The 19,556-nt window shown below is 41.3% G+C and overlaps 1 protein-coding gene across 1 annotated transcript; it reads right to left on the bottom strand.

Annotated features, from left to right (window-relative positions):
• Positions 1–4,480: 4,480 nt before the first annotated feature.
• On the bottom strand, positions 4,481–9,994 carry LOC135690366 (uncharacterized). The gene is made up of 3 exons (XM_065207891.2): positions 9,731–9,994; positions 7,036–7,086; positions 4,481–5,534 (listed from the first exon to the last, which is right to left on the bottom strand). Exons 1-3 carry the CDS (start codon positions 9,801–9,803, stop codon positions 4,549–4,551), a joined length of 1,110 nt encoding a protein of 369 aa, XP_065063963.2. The 5' UTR covers positions 9,804–9,994; the 3' UTR covers positions 4,481–4,548.
• Between the last annotated feature and the right edge of the window lie 9,562 nt (positions 9,995–19,556).

Below are 19,556 nucleotides of genomic sequence, written 5' to 3'. Positions count from 1 at the left end.
AATAGGATCAAGATTGTATTTTGAATCTTTTCAAAGGTTTGTAGCCAGACGGCTGTCTAAGAAGTAATGGGATAGATGAAGGAGACAAATATGAATGGCAGCTAGAAAATAATCGAAAAATTGAAGGGTGCAATTTTATAAAAGTGACATCGATTCCTCTGTTTCATGTTTCTGATTATAGATAAGGTCGTATTTGAGAATTATGCCGGGTAGCATACGAGGAAATACCGATAACGGATTTGAATCATAACATGAATTTTCGAAATTCATGGCAGAGTCAGCAAAGTACACCTTGAGATCTTTGCTATAAATTCGAGCAACTGTCTTACGTAAATGATTCTGCCCGAACAAAATAGGCCATGTCAAATTAGGAACAACAAGCACTGTAAATATAATTGAGCGACCATTTTCCCATACAATAGGGACTTCCAATATACCTACAGCATGTAGATTGGAGGTAGGCCCAGCTACCGAAACGGGGACGTGCTGCTCAAGTTTAGTGAATTTGAGATTGGGATGCTGACGGGCTAAATGCGCAGCATGTTTTTGACTTATTAGGGATACCGAGCAGCAACTATCTAAAGGCAACGAGAGGGAAAACCCCGCGGAAGTAACCTTAGTCCACAAGATGTTTTTGAATGTTTTTATCCGCAAGACGAAGGCCCGAAAATGTAAGATTACTTTTAAGGGCGGATACGGCAGGCATACCATAAAGTAGCTAGCGGCGTAGCCTCGGGAAGTTGGGTGGACGTTGAAGAAGGGAGACGTTTTTCTACCTCCTGTGCAATACTAGCAGAGAGATCCTGTTTTAAAGATGCAAGAGATTCATTAAATGCTTTCTTTACTGTATCAACGATAAATGCATCATGATCTGTGTTAATATCTGCATAATTGCTATGAATTCGAGGTGATACAGAATATCGAGAATCAGGAGGAGAATTACGAGTATCATGTGAATTACGTTTAAAGATGCCTCGTGGCTGTACGTGATTCTGGCCACGAGAAGGCTTGTTACGTGTGGAATCGTGAAATTTATGTAAGAATTTCTTACAATTAGACTTAGAACATTGCACGCATTTATGAATAAAGCCAAACTTACATCGGTTATTAGGTAATTCACAATGAGCTTTATGAAATTTTTTAAAGTACCAGCAAATTTTTGTACCTGAGTGTCCAGAATTTACGTTTTGCTGGACTGGAGAAGCTGATTGCGTAGTAGCGGTAAGGAGAGATTCCGGCTTCCATGGAGTGGGCGTGTCTCGAGGCGAAAGGACGTGCTGAACTGACTCATATCGTTTTGCAGCTTCGATGGCAGCAGTCAGATTGGAAAAAGGAGAATCACGACTGAGAAGTTCCTTGGATAATACAGGAGAAAGTTTTATAATGAAGGCATGAATGAGTTCCATGTCACCAGTGTGTGGGTTGGAAGAACGATGGATACCAGGAATGAGCCTTTCGAGGGAGTGCTGGGTTTCCAGAAAACGGTGTGTGAAATCGGAAACAGACTCGCCAGGATTCTGGTGCATGGCGTAGTACGTGGCAAGAAGTTCTCAGATACGTTGCTCTTTGGGTACACCACGGTGGGCTGTAAGAGTGGCCAAACATTGATCGTAAAGAGTCATGAATTCGTCTGAAGTCCGACTATAACGATGTCGAAGGCTCTGGTGTCTTTTTGACATTGTTGCTTTAAATAAGTCAACCAAAATTTTGGAGAGACACCAGAGAAGGAAAGGATGTGTGTGAGCTGCTCTAGGAAACGATCTAGAGGTTCCCTGCCTGTAAACTCCGGTAGAATTAATTGTGGCAGACGTAGTGTAGAGCTGCTTGAATTTTGTGGACGAACGGAGAGAGACGCAGCTTGCGAGAGGCTTTGTAACTGTCGTTGCGTTTCGGCAGTGATTTCTTTTGTGGTATGTTGTTGGGATTTCACCACTTCGGCAAGACCACCAACAAGACCAACAACTTCTTCGATAGTGGACATGACTGACGGTTATTAACCATAAATGGAGAACCGTGTCAATTTTTGAAGCGCTTATTAACGATAAATAGAGAACCGTGTCAATTTTTGAAGCGGTTATTAACCATAAATGGAGAACCGTGCCAATTTTTGAAGCGGTTATTTCTCCATAAATGGAGAACCGGGTCACTTTTTTGTAGCGGTTATTTATCCATAAATGGAGAACCGGGTCAATTTTTGAAGCGGTTATTTATCCATAAATGGAGAACCGTGCCAATTTTTGAAGCGGTTATTTCTCCATAAATGGAGAACCGTGTCAATTTTTGAAGCGCTTATTAACGATAAATGGAGAACCGTGTCAATTTTTGAAGCGGTTATTTATCCATAAATGGAGAACCGTGCCAATTTTTGAAGCGGTTATTTCTCCATAAATGGAGAACCGTGCCAATTTTTGAAGCGGTTATTTATCCATAAATGGAGAACCGTGTCAATTTTTGAAGCGGTTATTAACCATAAATGGAGAACCGTGTCACTTTTTTGTAGCGGTTATTTATCCATAAATGGAGAACCGGGTCCAACACCAATTTTTGTAGCGGCTATTTATCTATAAATGGAGAACCGGGTCCAACACCAATTTTTGTAGCGGTTATTTATCTATAAATGGAGAACCGGGTCCAACACCAATTTTTGTAGCGGTTATTTATCTATAAATGGAGAACCGGGTACTCCACCAATTTTGGTAGCGGGATCTTTATTGAAGAAGTGAGACGAAGGGAAAATAACTTTGTTCATGTTTTTTGCTTCATCATCGAAATCAAAAGTCCTTTAACTAACTACGTGCTGAAATATATATCCTTAAGTGAAGTGCGTCATAAGTAACATGATAACGAGGTTAATACTGAAAAGAGAATATTCCTATAACACCCTCACGCTTGCTACCTTGTCATCTCAGAGTTTATCAGGCGTACCGACAGCTGAGCGGTGCTCAATAAGCGCAACCTAATGGTAAATTCAATACATTTAGCCAAAGTCTGAAGAAAATGAGCGTTGACATTCTCCTAATACAAAATGTCATTCAAGATCATTTAGGTCGAGATGGACTACATTTGAATTTTAACGGTAACAAGCAGCTGGCATTAAATATTATAGAGAAACTAAAATTTTATTAATTAATTAACGTTTGACATGGGCATAATCTTTCTCAAGAGCTATCCCAGAGGTCTTTCAAAACTGATATATCTCCTATAAATATATCAAAACGACTAAGAGCAAACAAAGGCGAAAAGATCTTTTACAAGCATCTTGCCCTGAAAACGGTGCATGCCTAAACTGCTTTCTCTTGCTGCTACTTTTCCATAATTCTTACTGCCTAAGATAAGGTACGGGGCTCCTATAAATACTGAACTAAAAACAATAGACATACGTAAATAAAACGGTGAAAGAAAGTAATTTACTTAGTGACGAGCGGGGTGGGGTAGCGTAATATCCTTAAATACTGGGTTGCTATGGCGATCTACTTAACATATGAAGTTACTCATAATATACAAAGATTATCCTAATACACGTGATAGAAAATGCAGAACGAGCCAAGAAAGTTACAGATAAACAAGAGTGGTCAGATAAGGTTTAGAAAATCAAATGAATGGACTAGAAAGAAAGGCCTAAAATCAGCAGTATTACATATAATCAGGCTATGTCTAGAAATGAAATTGGACCGGGATCCTATTGACCGGGACTAAAACATGCCTGATGTCTTGGTACCTTTAGGTAACTAAATATAATCAGATTATCTCTAGAAATGAAACTGGCCCAGGACCTATTGTCCGGGACTAAAACATGCAATATTGCTATCGGGCAGCATTTACTGGAAACCCGGATTGTGAGTAAGACTATAATGGCAACATGTATTAGTAGAGCCCAATCGTCGTTCCATCTAGCAGTTTTTGAATCTATCTACATAAACGTTAAGAAAGCCACTAAAAACCCAGAAAGATATCGTTTTCACTTTAGAGCTCCATAGAGTACCGAAGTGATGACGTCATTAAAATCTATTTTTAGAATTTCTTAATTTTGATCCCAGAACCTGAAAGAACATCATGAAATATCTCTAAATATGCAAAATCAGTTAAATGTATTACGAATTGGCTGAGATATGGCCACTTGAGCACAAGCTCTTGCCCCATCAAACTTCTGTAATTTGGTCTCAACAGAATAACAGTAATCCGTTAGCAGACTTGAAATCTTTTATTGGCCATATCTCGCCTAATTTGGAACATATCTACCTGATTTTGCACATTGAGAGGTATTTTATGCCGTTCTTTCAGATTATGTGGCCAAATTTAAGAAATACTAAAAATAGATTTTTGATGACGTCACACTTCGGTACTCTTTATGTCATTGCGGTTCTGATTGGCCTTTTTCGATCCACGACTGGGTGTATATATTTCCTAGCATAGAGTTTTCGATCTTATTCTGACGTTTTATACTCTGAAGAGTGTCAGACGAAAAGCTTTAGCATGACTTAAAATTTTTGTTTTTTCAAGGCCATTAACAGCTTTATGTTATCAAACAAGAATCTAGTTTTGATCATTTTAATAACAGCTTCTATGATTCTGCCAAAACCTCCCCAAGCTCAGAACATCGAGACACGAATCTTCAGCTATGACGTCACTTACCCATAAAACTCTGTCTCTAAATTCTTTTGTGTTTTTCGTCACGTTGTTGCCATGGAATTTGTAAGGATGCAAGAAAACAGTATTAAAATCGTACTCGTCCCAGGCCCTATCGGTGTTGCTAGTCCAACTGCCCCAACCATACTTCTTCTGGAGATACAATCCTTCCATGAACTCCACATTTTTTATGTCTTCCAAGAACATCACCGCCATTGGAGTTGCTACCTCAAGAAACATTCTATGGTCGTAAAATTTCTGGCCTAAAAGTGCGTACTTCTCTGAAAGCCTTTTTGGAATATAAATAATATCAGATAAGGCTCCAATACAAACATCCGTTGTTCCTAAATTCTTTTCCAGTTGTTGAAATATTTTCAAATCCGTGAATGTTGAGTTGTTCTGCATTTCTACGTAAGCATTCTTACATCTCTGAAGGCAGTTCGCTCTCCTCCACCAGGAGCTAATATCCGATTCATATATGTTTTGTGTCGTCATTTCTCCCAAACTAGTGAACCATACTTTGTTCCTATCTAATTTCAGAAAGTTCCACCAATTAACTATCATGTCATCGTTAACATACAGGTAACCATTATACCCAGGGTTCCGGCGAATAGCCTCGACCAAGCACTGATATCCGTAAAAGCCATATTCATTTTTGGGTTGATAAATACGAACGACGGTGTAATTTGCACTAATTTCCGGACCGCATATCATAAAATTCGGAAACACGGGCGAATAGAATTTCTTCAGGATTGGTATTGTGTGGTAAAAGGGATGGTTGAAATTGATCGCAAGAAATAAATCCGAGAATATTGCCGAATTCTTGGGATCTCTGGTAATACGATTTTGGCATTTTCCATCGTAGTGCCACAATTCTCTGCACTGACTGGACACCTTTGCTTTTCTACCTAAAAAGGATTATCACAAAGGTCTTATCCGGATAACTACAGACCTTTTGGGAGGGAGGGAGGGAGGGAGGGAGGGAGAGAGGAAGGGATGGAGGGAGGGAGGGGGAAGAAGGGAGGAGGGAGGGAGGGGGAGGGAGGGACAGGGAAGGGAGGGAGGGGGAGGGAGGGAGGGGGAGGGAGGAAGGGAGGGGGAGGGAGGAGGGGAGGGAGGGGGAGGGAGGAAGGGAGGGAGGGAGGGGGAGGGAGGAAGGGAGGGAGGGAGGGAGGGGGAGGGAGGAAGGGAGGGAGGGAGGGAGGGGGAGGGAGGAAGGGAGGGAGGGAGGGAGGGGGAGGGAGGAAGGGAGCATTGGACTAGGAAATTGACAAGGGTATGGGGCAAACTATTTTGCAGCCTGACCGAGTCCCATAAAAATGCCAAAACCTTTTCCATAAAAAGTATCCCAAAAATTCGGCACAATGATGCCTAAATTTGCCAGATCTTATTAGATTTCACTGGAAATGTTCAAGCTACGAATACCTCGCATATATCTTGTTTATAAATTTCCTTGATTATTAAAACCTGTCCCAAAATATTGATGCCTTTCGCAATACCCTGTCCCTTAACTTTCATCGGAAATGGATGCCTAGTTCCACTGATGTTACTGATTGTTTCTTTGCCGTGAATCTACGCATTGTTTACAGTACAAAAAAGGCCCTTCCATCCATTCAAGAGGATTGCGTTGCGCTCCTACCACCCAAAAGATTTCCAATTTTGTGAGTTTACGTGCCAGTGTGATTCTGGCTATGTAGGACGCACAACCCAAAGATTAGAGGATAGAATAAAACAACATGTTCCATCTAATATTAGAAACAAAACACATCCCCAAAGAGAACAGCCATCTCGGTCTTGCAAATCTAAAATTACAACTAAAACCTGCGATTCTGCTATCGGGCAGCATTTGCTAGAAAATCCAGATTGTGCAAAAAACTATAATGGCGACATGTTTCGGATTATTGGTAAAGCCCGATCGTCGTTCCACCTAGCAGTTTTGGAACCTATCTACATTAGCATGAAAAAACCACTATTGTGTAGACAAAAGAAGTTCGTTTTCACCTTAGGACTCCATTGGTAACATTCTCAATAGGCAAGCGGCACTGATTGGGCAACCTCAACAGTCATGTGCTCGCGTTTCTGATTGGCTTATTTCGATCCACAACTGGGTATATATATTTCCTAGCGTAGAGTTTTCGATCAATGCTCAGACTTTTATCCTCCGAAGAGTGTCAGGCGAAAAGCTTTAGTTTACTCAAATATTTGCTTTTTTAAAGCCATTTTCAAGTTTTGTACCACCAAAATATTATTGTAATAATGGTATACTCTCGATAAAATGGCATACTATCAACAAAGGGGCATACTCTCAAAGCAATGGCATATATCGACATAGTGGTGCAATCTCTTAATGCAATGGTGTACTATCGTGTATCGACGAATTAGCAAAGCAAAATAAAAACGTTCCCTTACCTTTGAATTTTACTTTGAACAATCTTGATGTTGATATTTCATTCGCAGGGCCTGAAATTAAATATGATCAGATATGAGTTATCTTTGCAACCTAAAGGCATCATGGGTAACCAGGATCCAGGACCCAGGACCCAGGACCCAGAACACAGGACCCAGGACCCAGGACCCAGGACCCAGGACCCAGGACCCAGGACCCAGGATCCAGGACCCAGGACCCAGGACCCAGGACCCAGGACCCAGGACCTGTAATGTTCTAAACGAGGCTGTTTAATTATGAGGTTATTATGATGTAACACCGAAGTGACAGAAGCACGTTTTATATGAGTGTTACTCTTTGTATAATCGAGGACTCTTCAGGACCCAAGACCCTGGACCCAGGACCCAAGACCCAAGACCCAAGACCAAGGACCAAGACCCAGGATCTAGGACCCAAGACTCAAGACCAAGACCCAGGATCCAGGACCCAAGACACAGGACCAAGACCCAGGACCCAGGACCCAGGACCCAGGACCCAGGATCCAGGACCCAGGACCAGGACCCAGGACCGTATATGTTTTCGACGATGCACTTGCTGTTTCATTTGAAAGAATAACAAGTTATAACATTGCATACCACGAACAATTGTCTATAAAATCCAAAAGTTTTAAACATCGAACAAAAGACTGCACATCATAGTAAGGGGAATACTTCTAATGAATACAGAAATAAATCTGATTTTTATTTCTTGCCCTGTGTGAAAAACAAAAACAGGCATCTGCAAATGCATTTAAACTTTATGTGGCGTTTTTTTTGTATTCAATGTGCACTTCAGCGTAAAGTCCAGAAAAGTTGTTAACCTTCCTCAAGCTGAAAAAATATTACTTTAAAACCTTCCTCACATTTAATGGGTGGGCTTAAACAGGGTGTGGTCAGAAAATCAGGGGTACTCAACTAGGCTCGATCCCCTCACCTTGCAACTGTGTTTTTCTAAAGCATTTTAATAATAGTAGCTTGATTTAAATCATAGCTTTTTAGACAGATTAAGATTTATATGTTTATTTCAATTAATAACATAAGACTGTTATTATTTAAATATGGAGTAAAATATAGTTAATGTCTGAATTTTATTATGCAAAGCAGTCCTGCAATGATTTTTTCTTAATTTTTTATATGGCTGTTTTTAGAAAACCAAAAGCCCCCAAAAGGCAATACGGTTTCTTCAACTTCATCAAGTTTCCAATTTTTGTCATCTTCCTCAATTTCTCTTTGTTTCTACAACCTTCCTCCGGCCAGTAGCCGTGGTGACAGTGGCGGAGCCACGAGAGGGAATAGGGGGGACTAGTCCCCCCCCCACTTTTTCAGAAAGTTGGTCCTTGAGGTTCTTGCAAACCTGATGAGAAAACTTCAGGGGGGGGGGGGTATGTACGTTATCTAGACCGTCACGTGTAAGTGACATTTCTTGGGAGGCAACAGGTGTTTCCTCCGGAAGAAAAAGTTTCAAACAAGGAAAAAGGGCGTGGTCCTAAAGGGCGTTGTCCCTGACACACCTTTTGTCTCCCTCCACTTATCCGTCACTGCGCCGCCACTGCGTGGTGACCGTGATGCTTTCCTTCCTATTCTACAGCGATGCATTTATTCTCATATTAGAAAGATTACGGTGAGAGAAAAGGGATTTACACTCTTATCAAATTCAGCAGATGCCTTTTAAAATACGATAAAAACTTGAAACGTTTTAATTTTTCATAGGTGCATTGTTTCTGTAAGGTTTGTCTTGTCGTAATTTTAAACACCTCAAAACGTCGTTGTATTCTGGCAACGCTTGAAACATGAAATAGAGAAAGTTGTGTGAGTTAACCAACATTGCTACTAAAAGGCCCTAAAACTCCATTTGCAAAACTATTTCAAAGTGGTCTTAGCATGGCCGCCAAGATTTAGGAGGCCACGAGGTACAACCGAGATGAAAAACAGAAATAACAGATGAAAAATTGAACATTTTTGCGATCACGCTCTTCAGATTAGCCTTAAATGCATCCTGGAATATTTCTTTCAGTTATCTCTTGTCATCTTTTAAAACCTTTTACTACTTTTAGGCACATGTTAGCTTCTTTTCATTCATTCCGTTTTTAGATGGGAATACATTACTTAATGAGGCCCTTTAGACTTTGGGTCCTTCACCCCGCCATGGGTCTTAGAACATTGCATAGTTAGTAAAGATAGAAAAATCAATGTTGAAATACATGAATGTTGTATGTAAGAAAACCTCTCAAATTACCCTCTTATTCATAAAAACAATTTTATAAGAACACGAGCCTCAAAATTGGTAAAAAATTAAGAACAAATTCAGACCAAGCTGAGGCTGAGCTACTGGGAATGCAATTTGAACAACGTTTTTTCTCAAAAACGAGGATTTTTAGCCGAGTGTGGGTGCTTTTTCGGTGAATATTCAAACTTGTCGGCAAAAAAAGGCTGTCTAACTCACTTTTTATGGCAAATGAGGCCTGAGCACCTCACCAGAACGAAAAGCTAGCACTCGCACTGCTTACACCCACTTAACTTAAGAACAAATTCAGAACAAGCCAGCCTCAGATTTTCGAAAAAATTAAGAACAGTCAGCCTGAACCTAAATTTACCGCTTAATAAAAAAAAGAGTGTGAGAGCATCGGGCCTCGGCAAAAATTACCTGGCTATAATAAGACAAAAATAGTTCAGAACTTACCATAAATTAGTATCAACAGACAAATAAAACAACTTGCACAAAAGCAGCTGAAAAACCAGTTAAGGCCAGCCATTTTTCTTGCGAAAATTTTTCACTGGCAACACTGTCTATATTGCCCAGTACAAGGTCTTTCAATCAGACGGGGGTATCAACTTATATTAATTTGATCGCCGGATAATTCAACGTCGATTGATGTTCACCTGTCGCACCCTCCTGATTGATTCTTCATATCTGCCTATGAAGCCGGATTTCTAACGAGCAAAGTTCTACGCATATTGACACGGCCAACGGATCGTCGCGTATGCGTGCTTCTAGTGAATTTTCGAAATACGAGCGACACGGCCAACGGGTCTTCGCGTATGCGTGTTTCTAGTGAATTTTTGAAATACGATCGACACGGCCAACGGGTCTTCGCGTATACATGTTTCTAGTGAATTTTTGAAATACGTTCGACACGGCCAACGGGTCTTCGCGTATGCATGTTTCTAGTGAATTTTTGAAATACGAGCGACACGGCCAACGGGTCTTCGCGTATGCGTGTTTCTAGTGAATTTTTGAAATACGATCGACACGGCCAACGGGTCTTCGCGTATACATGTTTCTAGTGAATTTTTGAAATACGATCGACACGGCCAACGGGTCTTCGCGTATACATGTTTCTAGTGAACTTTTGAAATACGATCGACACGGCCAACGGGTCGTCGCGTATGCGTGTTTCTAGTGAATTTTCGAAATACGATCAACACGGCCAACGGATCGTCCCGTATGCGTGCTTCTAGTGAATTTTTGAAATACGAGCGACACGGCCAACGGGTCTTCGCGTATGCGTGTTTCTAGTGAATTTTTGAAATACGATCGACACGGCCCACGGGTCGTCGCGTATGCGTGCTTCTAGTGAATTTTTGAAATACGAGCGACACGGCCAACGGGTCGTCGCGTATGCGTGTTTCTAGTGAATTTTTGAAATACGATCGACACGGCCCACGGATCGTCGCGTATGCGTGTTTCTAGTGAATTTTTGAAATACGATCGACACGGCCCACGGGTCGTCGCGTATGCGTGCTTCTAGTGAATTTTTGAAATACGAGCGACACGGCCAACGGGTCGTCGCGTATGCGTGTTTCTAGTGAATTTTTGAAATACGATCGACACGGCCCACGGATCGTCGCGTATGCGTGTTTCTAGTGAATTTTTGAAATACGATCGACACGGCCAACGGATCGTCCCGTATGCGTGCTTCTAGTGAATTTTTGAAATACGATCGACACGGCCCACGGATCGTCGCGTATGCGTGTTTCTAGTGAATTTTTGAAATACGATCGACACGGCCAACGTATCGTCCCGTATGCGTGTTTCTAGTGAATTTTTGAAATACGATCGACACGGCCCACGGGTCGTCGCGTATGCGTGTTTCTAGTGAATTTTTGAAATACGAGCGACACGGCCAACGGGTCGTCGCGTATGCGTGTTTCTAGTGAATTTTTGAAATACGATCGACACGGCCCACGGATCGTCGCGTATGCGTGTTTCTAGTGAATTTTTGAAATACGAGCGACACGGCCAACGGGTCTTCGCGTATACATGTTTCTAGTGAATTTTTGAAATACGATCGACACGGCCCACGGGTCGTCGCGTATGCGTGTTTCTAGTGAATTTTTGAAATACGAGCGACACGGCCAACGGGTCGTCGCGTATGCGTGTTTCTAGTGAATTTTTGAAATACGATCGACACGGCCCACGGATCGTCGCGTATGCGTGTTTCTAGTGAATTTTTGAAATACGAGCGACACGGCCAACGGGTCTTCGCGTATACATGTTTCTAGTGAATTTTTGAAATACGATCGACACGGCCAACGGGTCGTCGCGTATGCGTGTTTCTAGTGAATTTTTGAAATACGATCGACACGGCCCACGGATCGTCGCGTATGTGTGTTTCTAGTGAATTTTTGAAATACGATCCTACCTTTTTAGGTGCTACACCTTATTAAGCCATAATACAACCAATCAACATTCGCAAATCAAGATGGCGGCTAAAAGTCAAAGTTCTTTTGAAGAAACGTGTTGCCAGATATCTCTGAGAAACACAAAGTGTTTCGCTAGGTCCAATGAGTTCCCTTTGAGATGGTTCAGCTTCAGCCAAAGCTGAGTATACAACACAGGGCCTGCGCCACCGGGGGCCTAGGTGGCCATGCCCCCCACTTTTTTGCCAAGCAAGTACATTAAAAGAGGAGAGACGCCTTGCCCCCTTCTTTTGCTGGCCTTGCCCCCCCCCCCACTTTCAAATTCGTGACGCAGGCCCTGTAACATTCAGCCAGCCATCTCTTTTCTTTTTATAAGAACCAGTAAATTTAAGCTCAGGCTGACTGTTTTTAATTTTTCCAAAAATCTGAAGCTAGATTGTTCGTAATTTGTTCTTAAATTAATATGGTGTAAGCAGTACGAGTGCTCACCGAGAAAGTGCCAACTCATGGCTAAACATCCTCGCTTTTGAGATAAAACGTTGTTCAAAATTGCATTTTACAGTAGCTCACCCTCCGAGTGTAAAACAACACAAGCCAGTGTGGGGGTGTGGTCGAAATAAGCCAATCAGAAACGCGAGCACATGACTGTATAGGTTCACCAATCAGTGCCGCTTTCCTATTAGAATGTTACCATTGGAGTCCTAAGGTGAAAACGAACTCCTTTTGTCTACACAGTAGCGGTGTTTTCGTCCTTATGTAGATAGATTCTAAAACTGCTAGGTGGAACGACGACCGTGATTGGCCTATTTCGATCCACAACTGGGTATATATATTTCTTAGCGTAGAGTTTTCGATCTATGTTCTGACGTTTTGAACTCTGAAGAGTGTCAGACGAAAAGCTTTAGTTTACTAAATGTTTACTTTTTTCAAAGCTATTTACAAGTTTTGTACCACCAAAAGATTAATTGATATTGACGCATTAACATTACCTATTGATATTAATATTATAAAATTTTAATTTATAATCTTGGGTGTGTTCGTTCGTTTAATTAGTTTTTAATGATGTGTTTGAGAGATTCTTGTTGGAAAGTTTCTTTTAAGTTTAGAGGTTACAGTCATCAAAGAATGGAAATTACGCAATTCGTTTTCTTTGCATGAATATCTTATGTCACTAAGAATCAAATGAAAGTGAGGATATGTGCATTCCTCAATACAGTCAATTATCAGTAAGTTTGGGAGAATGTCCCTCCTATTTCCGAGATCAGAGTTCGCCTTCGTTTTATTCAATTGAAAAGTCTCCTATTCGACAACCTGACGCTTGACACGCCCTACCCTGGGTACCAGACTCACTTGATATAAAATAATTTATCAAAAAATTATCAATAATTGAATCTCTTAGTCTGGTATCCAGGTCGAGCCCACTGAAAACTTTTTCTAGCACCACCCCTGAACATAGGGGCCGGGGGTGAAGTCACCTAACTAGGAAGAATTTATCGCATTTTAGGCTCCATTCGGGCAGCTCTACCTCAATAAAACAATAATGTTCACCCGGGATTCATTAAGTTAAGAACTATGAACCAGGCGTAGCCCCCCTGAAAGTTTAGCATCCATGTTGAAGAAAATATATTTTATGGCTAAAGCAACGACCAAAATCACCTTGAACCTCATGGCACTTAACGCTAATTAGTAAGGGTTATTAGTGAAAAATCATCCACATTGTGATAGAAGCATGGAACTTGGTAGAGATACACAGTTTGACACGCTAAGAAAAATAGGATGCAGATCCCTTCGAAAAAATGCCCCCAAATGCCATTTTTAGACTGGGTGGAGTTTTATACCCCAAGCTTCTTCAATGGGTATTAGGTCAACTTTGCGGTTAATTGTGATAGAAGCAAAATAATGATAGAGAAACACAGTTTGACACGCTGAAAAAGATAGGATGCAGATCCCTTCGAAAAAATACCCCCAAATGCCATTTTTAGACTGGGTGGAGTTTTATACCCCAAGCTTTTTCAATTAGATCCACTTTGCGGTTAATTGTGATAGAGGCAAAAAACGCTGAAAAAGATAGGATGCAGACCCATTCGAAAACATTCCCGCGATGACGATGATTTATAGTTTAAGATATCAAAGTAACGAGATATATTTCGAGATGGATATTTTGCAGTAGCATTTAGTCTTGTCCATTGTTCTAATCATAGATAAGAAATTAAAGTCTTTGCTAGTTTGCACTCATTGCAGGGTATTATTTGGAATTCGATCCAAGCTCTTTCATTTCTTCATTAAAAACATTGAACACAGTGTTGTAAAGTAAACAATTTGTTGCACTTATAGCTTCACAGATGTCTTATTTTGTTAATTTATGCCAAGAGCCATAAGGGATTGTGTTATAAACAAATTTAGTAAATCCAGCCCTTATTTCAGCCTTTAAACATAAATTTAAGAACTATAGTGGTTGTTACATGAATTGGTTTCAAAAATACTTGAATATTCGCAGTGAAAGGGTTGCAAAATCTTGGAATATTCAGAGAAAAGGGTACATTTTATACAATCCAGAATCAGATATCTGGGTTCAGTCTCCACTTCAGGAACACACATGATATACACAGGGTTAGGAAAACATAACAGTACCACAGCCACTAACCGGAGGTAGGTCCACAAAAAACAATAAAAGCTCCTACGACACACCCAAGCCACGCCCACTTTCTTTTGTTTTGTTAGGAAGGCTTGCCATCTGGGATGTTTTTGTCTGGAGGAAGATAAACACCTTTTTTGGACTCTGGATATACAGTGGACCAACTGACTGAGTCCGCCGGCGCCGCAGATTGTTTGAATAACCCAGAGATAACTGTTTTAGAAAAGATGTCAAGAATGTTGATTATTGTAAATCAACATTACCGAAGTTGGGCCACATCTCACCAAGATGCATTCATTTTCCATTCACCCCTCATTTCATCTTGGAAATCCTTGCTGGCATGAAAAATCGCTGGAGCTGAAAAATATGAAATGCAGTTGACGCTTATTTCAAAAAACTGTAGGGAAGTTGGATACAAGGCACACTTTTACCTAATAAGGCCTGTTCGCTTGCATTCAATGCCAATAAGAAACCTTGAAATTATCAACGCTTAGTTTTGCTTATTTTGGGGGATTATCAAATCCCTAATAAAATTTTTATCTTGTCGACATAAAATCAATATCGTGAGCAGTATCATAATGAAAACTTTTAAGTAAACTAAAATCTCAATCCGAATCTTAGGTAAAAAGATAGCCTTACAGAAACCAAACAGTCCACAGTTGTGTAGCATCACCCAGCGTGGCCACCTGTGTTTCATATTACAACATTATCTCCGTTTCATGACAAGTGGTCCTAGTCGTTTTAGTCTTTATGTTCATTTCTCACAAGTTGCACAATTCCAGTCTGCAGAGCGTGGCAGTTCTCGACAAGATCTTGTGTGTGCAAGAGCAAATAAAAATGTGTGCATGTGTGCAAGAATACTAACAAAGTGAGCTATGTCTGCACACACTGTTCAGTTTTGGTCCAATGTGTGCAGCAAGCTTCTAATGGGAAAAATGCAGCCTGAGAATTTGTCAATTTGTCACACAATGTGTGCACAGCAATTATTTCTGCAAAAGTGCTTCTGAGCAATCATGTATTTTGAATGGTTAAATTTCCATTATTTTGAAGCCTTGTACCTTGTACCTTCTAAGTGGGTAGAAACTGGGTGTGGGGTTAAGTGTGGATATAAAACTGTACTCAGTTGATTTTAATACAATTCAGTCCACAGAATGAGCTCTACAAAGTAGATTCTTGACCCTATAATGCTATAATTGTAGATTCTTATTTACTGCAAAGTATTTTGTAAAAGCAGGATCACACAAAGAAATTATTATGTTCTAAATTTAAGGTTGGAAAACTCGACATACCCACAGTTTCAAGCGTGTTTAAATATTCAAGCACGAAGCCTCAAATCTCTTTGCTGGCCTCTCACGAAATTTTACCTTTTACAAACCAAAATATTTGAAGCAGATCCATACTTTTTTGATGATGCTTGAGCTTAGGTCAGTTTCTGTAGACTTTTTTATGCCCCTTGTTAGCAACAGGCAATGCCTCTTGTAACCAGCTTTTGCTAAGGACATTGAGAATATGGACATAGAGTTTCCCAGAGAATTGGATTTTGCTAGTCTGTACAGTGTTTACAGTGTTATTATAAAATCAGCTGTAAATTGGAGTTTACGCAGTAGCTAACTTGGATATAGTTTCCAGTGTGAAATGATTTTCTACTGACCCTTCATTTGTACATTCATAAATGTACATACAAGACCTAGCCTTTACATACAATACTTAAACAAGAGCTAACTTTAGCGTGCTCTAACTTTTAAAACAGAATATAATCGTCATTTGAGGAACTTAAGAAAACTTAACCTCTTTCTATCTATTTTCCGCTGAAATCTGCTTGCTTTAACGTACTTTCATGCAGGGGTTGTGAGCCAGAACTATGAAAAGAATTACATAAAAGATTTTGATAACTGCAGACCTATAATCAATCAGGTGCCCGCCAAACGAGGCGGGGAGTTATATACTCGATTTGGATCGATTTGGTCTGTGATGCGGGCTACACCATGCTCGCGGCCTACCATTGTCACAGAACTAAGGCCTGGCTCAAACGTCGCGCTTCTCATGTGCCGAACCTAACTCGAGAATTAAGTACATGAGGGGCGCGACGTTTGAATCAATCTGGTACGGCAGATTGAGTTAGGAGCGGCAGACTAGTTTCGATCGGCAGAGCTTGCCGAGCTGCACGACTCCAGCACGGCACGGTTTCAAGCGTCGAACTTGTCATGTACCGAACTCAATGCATAATTATATTTAATTTATTTTCCTACGCAGAATTCATTTCTTTCTTGGAGGGCGCATGCGTTTCAAACAAATATTTGAGATTGTGCGCCTCAACCAAGATACTTCATGTAACAATCCTTAAACCCACTTGGCGCGACATATTCAGTTCGACGTTTGAAACGGGAGTCGCGCTAAACATGCTCAAGTGCCGCTCCAAACAGAGTTGGGTTCGGCACATAAGAAGTGCGACATTTGAACCAGGCCTAAGGCGTAGATTAGACAGCGCGTTATGGGCGCAGCGAATTAAATTCGATTAGATGCGCTCAAAATGCGCCCGTAGAGCGCTCCAATTTATTGTTTGCTTTTAGACAGCGAAGCGAATTGAATTGATGCATATTTTGATTCATAAGGCGCTGATAATGCGCCCAAGTGAGCGCATTATGAGCGGATTCAATTATTTGCTTCGCTCTCGGATTTGGTCAGCGAATTAAGAGCGCATTAAGTTGACACTCACAATATTTTATGGTAAATAATTTAATTCGCTGCGCCAATAAAGAACTGTCTAGACTAAGGAAAAATTTAATATTTTACTGAAGCATCCCATCAACCGACAGAAAATTTCTCGAATAATATATGCAAGATTTTCATTATCGGAAATTACCACGCCGCAGAAAGATTGTAAAACGAAGCATAAACTTCAGCGCAAAGACTTTTTGATTGATTTCGAGCAAAACCTGTTACTCACAGAAAGGACAAAAACGATTCAATATTAAGCCCTGAGTCCTAAATCAACAGTCTTATGGGTCAACTTGCTTTAATACCTGAAATTCTCAATAACACTTCTAAATTATTTGATGGAAACAGCCCGAGTGCAAAAAGAGTCGCTAATTTTAGTCCTAAATCGACATTTTTCCCTTGAAATTCAAAATCAAGGGCAAATCAAGCAAACGTCCAAAAACAGGTTAAAATTTTATGAGATTGTTACCCAAAAAAATTAGCTGAAATCCGGCATGTAGACCTCAGTGAAAAGAAATTTCTAAGAAATTCGTAGCGTAAGTTTCCGACAAATAAACTTGCACTGAGATTCAGGGTGCAAATTTCCGTAAGAGGAAATTTCTTTGAAATTTGTAGTGTAAATATCTGATTGGGAAACTTGTTATACACGTGGTAATTTCGGCAAGTGAAAACTAGATGAAACTGAGGCATTTCTTGTCGTGGCCTCGTTTGCCAACAAAATGAGTGAGACATCCTTTATATGGCGAAAAGTTTGGAAATCCACCGAAATTTATAAATTTCATCAGTATTACCTATGTGTAATGTTTCTAGCCTGCGCCCAGACCACAATGCTGACAAATTTATGGACTGCAATATTGATAAATATCCTGTCCAGGCAGAGAACTGGGTCTAGTTCGTGAAAATAATTTATGCAATGAAACCTTTGAAATCTTGCATGAAACTCCTCGAAGAAATATGGGCTGAAACCAAACAGATAAAATGATGCATGAGGGGTCTTGCAAGGTTTGAACCGCTTCAATTAACTATTGCATAGTCCATAAATGTGGCAGCAATTGTTGACGGGGGGACGGGCTAAATTTTAGGTTGGAAAATTATTTTTTCCATGTTAAATTTCTGCCAATTGCTTTTAATAAAGAATAAAATAAGGCAACTCTGAGATACATTCATGCATCGCAACGATTTCGGTGAATCGCCGCTACCCTCCCTACTCGTAAACAGTTTCTTTTTTCCTTTTTTTAACTTCCGTAATCAAAGCCTGATTCAAAAATTGAACTGGGTGTTTATAAACATGCAAACCCTCCTGGGTGTCTCACCTGGCATATTTTTACCCTCCCTGCCAGGGAGGGTCCCTTGGGTGTTTCACGTGAGAAGGAGGGTCCCTTGGGTGCTTCACGTGAGAGGGTGGGTTTCTTGGGTGTTTCACGTGAGAGGGAGGGACCCTGGGTGTTTCACGTGAGAGGGAGGGACCCTGGGTGTTTCACGTGAGAGGGAGGGTCCCTTGGGTGTTTCACGTGAGAGGGTGGGTTTCTTGGGTGTTTCACGCGAGAGGGAGGGACCCTGAGTGTTTCACGTGAGAGGGAGGGACCCTGGGTGTTTCACGTGAGAGGGAGGGACCCTGGGTGTTTCACGTGAGAAGGAGGGACCCTGGGTGTTTCACATGAGAGGGAGGGACCCTGGGTGTTTCACGTGAGAGGGAGGGACCCTGGGTGTTTCACATGATAGGGAGGGACCCTTGGGTGTTTCACGTGAGAGGGAGGAACCCTGGGTGTTTCACGTGAGAGGGAGGGACCCTGGGTGTTTAATGTGATAGGGAGGGTCCCTTGGGTGTTTAACGTGATAGGAAGGGACCCTGGGTGTTTAACGTGATAGGGAGGGTCCCTTGGGTGTTTTACGTGAAAGGGAGGGTCCCTTGGGTGTTTAACGTGATAGGGAGGGGCCCTGGCTGTTTCACGTGAGGGACCCTGAGTGTTTAACGTGATAGGGAGGGTCCCTTGGGTGTTTTACGTGAGAGGGAGGGACCCTGGGTGTTTCATGTGAGAGAGAGGGACCCTGGGTGTTTCACATGATAGGGAGGGACCCTTGGGTGTTTCACGTGAGAGGGAGGGACCCTGGGTGTTTCACGTGAGAGGGAGGGACCCTGGGTGTTTAATGTGATAGGGAGGGTCCCTTGGGTGTTTAACGTGATAGGGAGGGACCCTGGGTGTTTAACGTGATAGGGAGGGTCCCTTGGGTGTTTTACGTGAGAGGGAGGGTCTCTTGGGTGTTTAACGTGATAGGGAGGGACCCTGGCTGTTTCACGTGAGAGGGAGGGACCCTGGGTGTTTAACGTGATAGGGAGGGTCCCTTGGGTGTTTTACGTGAGAGGGAGGGACCTTGGGTGTTTCGCCATGCATCATTTTTGGAATAGACTTTGAAATAATTCTGAATAGCCACAGGCTTGTTATGAAGTTTCATGCCCCCTGTGGTATCGTTAAAGTACTATATTTGCAGTAGTGTTTTGTAAATTTGTATG

This window comes from Rhopilema esculentum, chromosome 1 (assembly GCF_057945365.1).
Source record: "Rhopilema esculentum isolate cy_ngs chromosome 1, ASM5794536v1, whole genome shotgun sequence".
NCBI classification, from domain to species: Eukaryota; Metazoa; Cnidaria; class Scyphozoa; order Rhizostomeae; family Rhizostomatidae; genus Rhopilema; species Rhopilema esculentum.
This window is presented reverse-complemented; position numbering and strand designations above follow the sequence as displayed.